This window comes from Sceloporus occidentalis, unplaced genomic scaffold (genome assembly GCF_023333645.1).
Source record: "Sceloporus occidentalis isolate IW3139 unplaced genomic scaffold, rSceOcc1.0.p SCAF_143, whole genome shotgun sequence".
NCBI lineage: Eukaryota > Metazoa > Chordata > Lepidosauria > Squamata > Phrynosomatidae > Sceloporus > Sceloporus occidentalis.
The window spans coordinates 2,426,952-2,436,988 of record NW_028317123.1 but is presented as its reverse complement, the minus strand read 5'-3'; the positions used below and the strand labels follow the sequence as shown (position 1 = coordinate 2,436,988).

The following is a 10,037-nucleotide window of genomic DNA, read 5'->3' as shown; positions in this document are numbered from 1 at the left end:
GGTTTCACGATATTGTAGTCACCGGGGTTAATTGCATCCATGTTTTTGGAAAAATATGCCTTTTATAACAGGAGGGCCGATGGTGTCCGTCTGTTTGGCTGTGACACAGGGAGGGGGGCGTTTTCCCTGCCAGAGTAAATATATTTGCAAAGGTTTCACTGTATAAAAAAAAAAAAGCAAAAAAAAACCCATTCACAATGCAGATTTATTCCACTTCGCCTCAATTTTTAATTCTGCTGAAATGATAAAATGAACGGAGCGTATTGTGCAACGGAGGTGTAGATTCCTTTAACCAGCAAGGTATACAAAAAAACGCAAAGGGGAGATTTGGTCCGGTTATCATATTGGAGACCGCTTCCCGTATTTATCAGAGAGAAATAAGAGATACGTATTTTATATAAGTGTTTAATTCAGTAGAAAAAAATTTATACAGAAGTTTCTGGCCGGATTATTCTCCCTCTTCTGATGATTCGGCGTCTTCATCGGCCTTTTTGAGCTTTTCCATTTTTGTAAGCAGATCTGAAACAGGAAGAGGTTACAGATGTCAAAAACCCTGAGGGCGCGATAAAGAAATATCTCGACTTGAGTTTGTAACCGATCTAAAGTCCTTTGAACTCCCTGCCTTATATAAGTACAACCCAAGGGGGGAATCTATTTCCCAGAGCTGCACAGCAGCCCTCTCCCCAAACTCACCTTTAGCAGGGTTAAAGACGCCGTTCGTCTGCGTGTTACATACGTAGCAGCGCTGGGATTTGCGGTAATGCTGCAGCGCACAGCCCTCACAAAAGTAATGTTTGCACCTGAAAAAGAACAACATATGGTAAAGGTCTGGCAGGATCGCTGGAGAAAAGAATGGAGCTGGCGGTATGTATACCAACAACAGCTCTGTACAGCAGAATCGCCTGCTTAGGGCAGGGTCTGTTTGAAAAAGTCATTAAAAAAAAAAGGGATATATATATATATATATATGAGAGAGAGAGATATGTATGAGCATATATTGTAATTATTGCTTGTTAGTAATTCCAACTAACAAGCAAAGACTCCACATAACTACAAGATAAAAGATGGAGAAGGAATGAAAATGAAAAGGGCTTGCTATTTTTTTCTCTACAAGTACAGTTTCCACGATATATTGTGTAGTTGTTTTGGAGTTTCCTTACCCCCAGCGCTCACAGACCTGCCCTGGGCGCTTACACTTAGGGCATTTAACAAGGAGCTGAGATTAGATAGTAACCCTCCTATAACCGACTCACTTGGTCACGATGGGGTTCTTGAAGGAATCCCTACAGATGAAACATTTAAAAGGCAGATCTTCCTCGTCGCTGCTCACCTCGTAATTTTCCTCATCTGGAAAGGAAGAGCTGGTAAAGATGACCACATCAAGGAAACAGACAATACAACTACATCAAAACTGGCAGGGCCAACCACGACCGGACCCCTGTACAGGTCCAACATACCCCTGATTAGGATAAAAGGCGCCATTACCCTTATTTAGCTCAATTTGGAAATTTTATGACTAAATTAGGCTTTAAATACCAAAAATGCTTTCTATATTTTTTTAATCAAATTTTGCCTTATTGATATCTTTTAGGGAATGCTTGTCATGTGACTTAAAAGCAGGCACTGATAGGCTGTTGCCATAGATAATGAAAAATTCTTAAAAGCGTCTCTGACAAAAAGCTCAATTAATGTTCTGGGATAGCAACATAAAAAAGTAAATGATGTCACAGTTATAAAAGATCTTGCAGAGATTATTATTGCCTGAAGGTCCTGAAGCCAGTTAGGAAGTCAGCGTCGCAAGCGTTTACATCGGCGCTCTATAAGTAACGTACCATTCGCTCCGTAACGGCCCTCTTCAAGTTCCCGTTCCAACTGCCAGCCGTGTTTGTAGTCTGAGCGGTCATGGAGAAACTTGCAGCTGTCTGACAACAAGAAACACAAAGGAATGAGATGTGTAGAAAGAAGGAAACGAGAGTCCATAAATGAAGAGAGAGTGAGTGTGAGTGTGAGCAAGTGTGAAAAGCGCAAGCAGCCAGAGAGACGACCAATGGACAATTAATACGTGTGAAGAATGCGCACGCAGAAGGGGCACACAAGGTGAACTGACGAACCGAGGAAGAACATTTAATGATCAGGTGAAGAAATAAAGCTATGATGGGAACAGGTTGAGTTAGAGGTGTAGAAGAGGACGGATGATGTTGACTCTTAACAGAGACTCTAGATTGTAAGCTCCTATGAGCCGGGCCCTCCTCACCTGCTGTCTCTGTAATTCAAATCGTTATGTTATACACTACTTGTTACGTCCTGTCTACCCGATGTGCAGCGATATGGAATATGATGGCGCTATATAAAATAATAATAATGTACTGGAGACAGATGAGGTAGGGACACGAGGCCGAGGAGCCGTGACAGCAGCTCCGTAACGAGAGGATGAAACGGTGGTTCACTAACCTCCAAACCCACAAAATCCAGTCTCTTTATAATCCTTGCAGATGTCCGGCTGGTAATCCCACCGCACTGTGGCTCTCAGATGGTCAGGAGCACGGATTGGCCCCTTCCTATATCACAGAGATGTTCATCAATAACAATAAAGGGACCACCTAAAATGCATTCATTTGAGACCCTACTGAATACCCCTGCGGACAATAAGGTGTCAAAATTCCTCCCCAAATCAAGAGAAACGTCAATCAAAAGGCAACGGCGCACGTACCTCACCATGCCAGAAGATGCGTTTCCTAGAGACGTATCTTTTGGTTTCACAAACTTTTTGTAGTTGTGCATTCCCCGATATATCTTATCATCTTCCTTTCCTTTCAGCTCCTGCAGAAGAGCGAGAAGAAAAAGATTAAGGTGTAAATAAGTCTAAAAACTCAAGAGATCCACCCCAATAAACACGCCAACGCTGTGACCGCAGAGGATTTCAACTCTCACCTCCTGGACTTTTTGGCTTCTCTCAAATATGGCCTGAGCGTCCTTGTCTTTTTCCGTGTCCAGCTCATACGTGGCCGTGGCTCCCATGTCGTCCGGACCCACCGGTTTCTGCCGCACGCAAACGGTTAAGTTAGTTTAAGAAGTGACCCCCCCCCAAAGAAACATCATGTTTACAAAGTCACTGCACATCTTTTAACTCCACAGTTAACCCCCTCCCAAAAAAGTGGGTACATTATTGGATGAAAGTAGCCGGTATAGCTAGATAACGTGGGGTAAGTTTAAGGTTGAGGTGTGATGAGAGGTAACCCAACTCACTGCTGATCGGCTGGATTTGTAGGACACGGTGATGGCTTTTGACGATTCAAGCTCTTCCTCGCTACTGCTTTCTTTGTAATCCGCTTCTTCCTTTGTACCGGATTTACTCTGGAACAGAAATACAGAACGATCGTTTACAACGTTAATGAAGGAATAAAAGAAAAAAGAGACAACGGAAAATGCATTTAGACCTAACAGCAGGCAAGCAGCAATCACTGAGACATCACCCAACGGAGAATCGGACAAAACGAAACCACGTGGAACGTTCCCTGGTCATCACAGAGTCATTCTGGTGAACTTTGAACCTATACTCTATTAATTGAAAGGAGGAGTCATGGGAGTTGTAATCCGTACATGCCGTTGCAGAGAGGCCATACTGATCCTGTGACCAACCTTCTGGATCATCGGGTTTGCAATCTGCCTCTTCTTCCTCCTGATCACAGCTCCACCGCCATCTTCATCACTGCTTCCTGCAAACAAAGAGAGACGAGATAATGCAGGAACCGGGGAAAAAAAGGGATGAAGAGGACAGAAACAGCTCTTCCAATCATTTACCAAAACTTCTATTCTCTACGATTGGGAAAGTGGCGGGTCTGATGATCACAACAGCAAGGGTTAAATAAAACAATAAACAAACTGACCTGCAGGCGCAGAAACATGAATTATATATATCTATCCATCTATATAAATATATATTAATCTCCCATTTCTTGCTTGTCCCCCTTGGGGTAGATTTCTCACCCAGACCCCCTCCCCCCATATTATAGGCCCCTGCTTTGTTGTTTATTACCCCAGTGTCTCACCCCTTTCTTCCTCTCTCCTTTTTCGCCCCGCAAACTTCCTTGTGCTTTTCTTAAACAGAAAGCTGCAGACCGGGGGCTTTGAATCTCCATCCTTCTCGGTGGTTGTAGTTCCCCGTTCTGCCATCTTTGCTCCGATCTAGGATACTTGGTCGGCCATCAACGTCGTGACGTCATCTTCGCGCGACCATGAACAGGTCTCTGGCCCAGTTATCATATGGAACAGCGACACCTACAGGACAGAGCGATGTGTGCAGGACATAGAGATATAGCCAGCCGGTTATTCCAACGCACTGCGACACCTACAGGACAGAGCGATGTGTGCAGGACATAGAGACATAGCCAGCCGGTTATTCCAACGCACAGCGACACCTACAGGACAGAGCGATGTGTGCAGGACAGAGAGGCCTCTGAGTCCCTTTAAGTAGCTTTAACCCCTACCTTACATCACCTAGCCTTATACTCATTCCTGGGTTTGCCTTGGAGTCTCAGGGTTTTTGCCTTAGAGTCTCAGGGTTTTTGCCCCGGAGTCTCAGAGTTTTTTCCCCCGGAGTCTCAGGGTTTTTACCCCCATTCTCAGGGTGAAGGGGCAGATTCTCAGTGTCACACAGCCTTACTCCTTCCTACCCCCCCCCCTCTGGGATCATATATAAGACTCCCAGTTGGTGTTCCCCCCCCCCAGTATGTTATGGTTGATATCCCTGCTTGAATGCAGGTGACTAAATGAAGCGTATCTTTCAATAATGACAAGTCAAGATGACCGGTCACCACATAGAATCTTCACGATGGGCTATTAAAGGGTTAATATCTCAAGAGTCTCCGGGGCAGCTCATAGAGAAAGTTCCTCGGTATGGATATTCTGCCCCTGTGAGGGGCAATACACAGCCAAACAGATTTCAGTTTAACTGCCCCTTGTTGGTTACACTGTGTTCTTGTCCTCTCGCCTTAAATTATTATATTTTATTGATATAGCGCCAACAATTCCTGCACCGCTTCCTACAGTCCCTACATACAGATGGTCTGACAAAACTAGAACAGGCTAGGACGGCACTTACTGAAGTGTACAGGAGCAAGAATTACTATAAAATAAATATATGAACCCTTACTGAAAGGGTTCATTTTGCGCAAGCTCACCACGAGGCCAAATTTCACAAACACGTTGAAAAGCAGAAGTGGGAATCCAAAGCGGTACAGCGAGCGTCTGGGCAAAGGACACAAAAATATTAAAAGTCTCAAAAAAAAGGCAGTGATGCGTCCGTCGGCGATGTTCAACAGAGCAAAACTTTATTGCAAAAACAGATTTATGAACAATTCTTAAAGCTAAATCTGTGGATCTCCCAGGCGGTCTCCTAAAAACCCAATGCCTATTGGCGTACTTTGTAAGTAGATTAATAGTCATTATTCAAACCTGAAAAAAAAAAATTACCTGAGGGGGAAGCTGGAGCTCCAGGGTTGCAGCTCTGGCCTCCTGAGTGGTCTGACAATTCGTGCCATTGATTGCTTGGAGCAGATAATCAGTGATGGGAACGCGCTAACATCACTCCTACATCATACACTTACACAGATATACACACAATCTCACTCCTGCCCCTCGCACAACTAACCCTAACCTCACCCCGACACGTTAGCACCATACACTAACACACACGCTAACACTTACTCGCTCTAACACTGTACACTAACACACAAACACCATCTCCTTCCTCTCTCTCACACCACTAACCATAGGATCATTCCTGACACTATACACTGACACATACCCACACCATACAGTAACATACATACTTTAATACCATATGCTGACACACACACTCATGCTAACACCATACAGTAACATTCATTCTCTAATACCATATGCTGACGCACACACACTCATGCTAACACCATACAATAACATACATACACACATACAATACAGGAAATTACATCAGAAATAAACATGTTTGGCCTGAGAAGCTGCCCCTTCACCCTAAGATCCCGTGACTGGGGCAAAAACCCTGAGACTCCGGGACAAACCCTGAGAGTTCACGGGAATGATGATGAATGTCGATCCAGTTCAGACAGCCTCACATCGTTCTCATTTGAATATATTCCGGGAACAAGTTGTGAATTAATGACAATGCGAAGGAATGAACATTCTTGCAAAATGGTGCTCAGACCCATCATTAGCTCCGTGTATTATTTATATCTCTCCGGTGACCTCACCCCAGAATATTCTCCTCGCTAAGTATTTACCCAATCTTCATGTCCTACTTTAAAAAGAAAAGTGAAAGCTGGAGCGTTTAGATTTAGAGAGACGTCGGCACAGCCTCCATAGCGTGGGGTCGGGGCCACACACTCAGCATGACCCTGCAGCGTTGAGCTCTAGGCTACCCACTGCAGATACTGAGTACTTTGGAGCCCATTAACAAGTGTTTAGGCCGCGTGTGTCTTAGACAGGACCCCAAAACAAGAACAATATGGGAGTGTCCCAGTAAATTGTGGACTGTTGGCAGGTATGCCTGATACATCGCTGCCCAGAAAGCATTTAATGCATATGATGTCTTTAAATTTCAGGTGGTCCCCATTGCAAATGCACGGGGGCGACTCTGCAGAGTAAAATAAATACAGGTAAGAGAACAGTGAAAGGCATCAGAGTGCACACGGCGGCTGGAGTGTCCCTTAAAGCCTGCGCAGCAGGCAGTGAGAGTGTGTTAGAGTGAGTGTATGTACGTTAGAGTGAGTGTATGTGAGAGTGTGTTAGTGTGAGTGTATGTACGTTAGAGTGAGTGTATGTGAGAGTGTGTTAGTGTGAGTGTATGTATGTTAGAGTGAGCGTATGTGAGTGTGTGTGTGTTAGTGTGGTTTGAGTATATGTATCTGTTAGTTAGTGTGTATGTTAGTATGTTAGTTAGGGGTCAGGATGAGGGGCCACTTGGCTGAACTTGGCCCCCGGGCCAGAAGTTGCGGGCCCTCCCCTAGTTGCTCCCATGATGCTGTGATAGTCGTGCCGTGAGCCTCCGCGTGCCGAAGCATTATAATCCTCGGCACATGAGGCTCTTTCTAATTCCCACCAAGTAGACGTCAAAAATAAGACAAAAAAGCCCAACGTTTATTCTTCTAAAATCCTGTTTATTCGCATAACTTTATGCTGAGATAATCTATCTGCACATTGGTGATTCAGCCTGACCTGGACAGCGGCCGCACGGGGAACCAAAGGGTTAACAAGTTCCCGCCAAGAGTCATAGCGGAACATATCTCACCGCTAAGCAGGGAAAACATAGACGGGGAGGAGTGCAGAATAGTGCAGAGGAGTGCAGAGGGGTGCGGAATAGTGCAGAGGAGTGCAAAATAGTGCAGTGGACTGCAGAGGACTGTAGTGGAGTGCAGAGAGGTGCAGAGGAGTGCAGGGAGGTGCAGAGGAGTGGAGAGAGGTGCAGAGGAGTGCAGGGAGGTGCAGAGGAGTGGAGAGAGGTGCAGAGGAGTGCAGGGAGGTGCAGAGGAGTACAGAGAGGTGCAGAGGAGTGCAGAGAGGTGCAGAGGAGTGCACGGTGTCCCCTGTCCCTCTGCTCTTTCATATCATGCAATATTCTCTATTTACAAAACCCCTACTCCCCCCCCCCCAAATTTCCATTAACCCCTTGAGTATGCCTACAGGAATCGAGGTGGGACCGGCCCGGTTGTCCGTGGCATTGTGTTATTTCGTGTTATGACGGGGCAAGTTTTCCTCCCCTTTTATCCAAATCCTCATTTTGACCCCTCTTTCCCTTCTGTTTACCTTCCTCTCCCCTACACCTGGGTTTATAGGACTTCCTTTCCGTCTCCATGGTAACTGAGTCCCTGTGACTGGAGCATCCTCCTCATCGCCATGACAACCAAGGCTTTTTTTTTTCTGTGTGTGGTCCTTCTGTGCAGACACCTGCCAGACATCGTGGATGTAAATGAAAGCGTCTATAAGGGCAGAATTCCTATAATGGAAGCGTAGGCGCCGAGGGGGGGGGCAATTAAAGTGATAGTCACATTTTAACCCTTAAATAATCTTAGACCGGCCGTTCTTTGAAACGTAACTATTTAATGCCTTGAGAAGCTATTTGTACAAAAGCAACCCAAACATATTGGGGGGTATTTCCCTTGACCCAGCGTGGCTCTAAATTTATGCGTCCTGTACCTTTAAGGAGCTAGTTACGTCTATTCCATGCATCCACTACTCTTTAAGTAAAACCTTGCTTTTTCATTATGTTGCCCCTGATCGTCAGCTTTGTAGAGAGAAGATATGTCTGGATGTGGCTGATATGAGAAGCTTGTATGGGGGGGGGCGAGACACGGAGGTTATGGTGGCTGAGGAAGGAAAGATGAAGAAGGGAGAGTTTGATAGAGGAGGGCACGGAGCTTGGGAGGGGAGGAGGGGAAGATATAATGATGTGAAGAAAATGTGAAGCAAGAGAGGATGGAGTAAAAAACCAAACAAACAAACAGAAGCAGCGGGGGGGGGGGGGCAAAAAACCCAGACGGGCGGGGAGAGGGGGGTATAAGGGTCTGGAGGGGGGGTAAGGGCAGCATCAAGAGGAGGAGGAGGAGAAAAGATGCAATGGGAGGAGAAGGATGTACTGAGAAAAAAAGGCAATGGGGGAGGGAGGTGGATGGAGGGAGAGAGAGAACAAGGGAGGAGAGGAAGAGGGGGAGGGGAGGGCTTTTGCATGAAACAGTCAACCACACAAAGGACCTGGAGGGGAGAGACACAGAGAAGGCAGCGGAGGAAGAGAAAGGGTGGCCAGGAATGAGGTGAGTGGAGGGGACCCCCAAATTACAGCACGGCACCCCCAAACCGCCAGCGCTGCAGAGGATCCCGCAGAGCCATACGAGAGCAGAGAAGTGCTGCGTCCTATAGAATAAATGCCATATCATGCAGAGCCATATGATAACAGAGACATCTCTCGTACCCCGCAGAGCTATGTGATAACACGCAGGGTATCCCCGCGCCTCGCAGAGCCATATGATAACAGAGACATATCTTATACCCCACAGAGCTGTGTGATAACACGCAGGGTATCCCCGTGCCTCGCAGAGCCATATGATAACAGAGACATATCTTATACCCCACAGAGCTGTGTGATAACACGCAGGGTATCCCCGTGCCTCGCAGAACAGTAATAACCCCGCACGGGCATAAATCTATTAATCCCCGCAGCTCGGGGTAATGTGCGGAGCGGCGTGCTATTATACAGAGCAATGCGCTGCAGCAGAGATCACTGACAGCCCCAGCAACATGCGCAGTGCTGTACCCAGACATACATCATATAGCTATATATATAGCTATTTACGTCAGAGCCAGAATGGGAATAAAGCTCGCCCCAGCCTTCAGGTCGTACTAAAATAGTCATAGATTTACTTTACTGAGAGGGTGGTAGATAAGTGGAACAGCCTCCCAGTAAAAGTAGTAGAGGGTAATACAGTGAGGGAATTTAAACATGCATGGGGTAGACATACGGCTCCTGAATGTAGTCTTTGGTATGTATTTTACAAACTGTAACAAGGGAGACTTTTGTGCTTTTTTAAGACAGACAGGTACGAGACCCATTGACAGGGTCAGGGCGGGTGAATAATAATTGTTGATGTGCTTGTATGGAGCTGGAGGGACTTTTCTCTATTTCCGGGGATGTGTGGTGTTGTTTTGCAGAAGTTGTTCTGGGGGTATTAGGGGACGCTGCGCATGTTTGGAGGGGCGTTCTGAGTCTTAGATTTATTTTCTGTATTTGGTTCGTATTTTGCCGGTCCAGGGACTCGAGGCCCGGTTTGGGCGAAGATGCCGATGGGGAACAGTGGCTTCTAGAAGCCTTTTCGTGGGCCGTTAGTCCCCAGCCTTTATCCCAGATCACTGTGTGCCATAATCTAAAACTAGAGGGTCAGAGGCTTCGATGGAATGGAAGGAAGTTTTACTTTACTGAGAGGGTGGTAGATAACTGGAACAGCCTCCCAGCAGAAGTGGTAGAGGGTAATACAGGGAGGGTATTA

General features: G+C 46.1%; 1 protein-coding gene across 1 annotated transcript; it reads right to left on the bottom strand.

Moving 5' to 3' along the window:
• Nucleotides 1-448: 448 nt before the first annotated feature.
• Nucleotides 449-4,173, bottom strand: LOC149280979 (E3 ubiquitin-protein ligase RNF113A-like). Its single transcript, XM_089499932.1, has 10 exons — nt 4,037-4,173; nt 3,640-3,712; nt 3,247-3,354; nt 2,932-3,039; nt 2,711-2,820; nt 2,452-2,558; nt 1,833-1,922; nt 1,254-1,347; nt 694-800; nt 449-519 (listed from the first exon to the last, which is right to left on the bottom strand). Exons 1-10 carry the CDS (start codon nt 4,171-4,173, stop codon nt 449-451), a joined length of 1,005 nt encoding a protein of 334 aa, XP_089356058.1.
• Nucleotides 4,174-10,037: the final 5,864 nt, after the last annotated feature.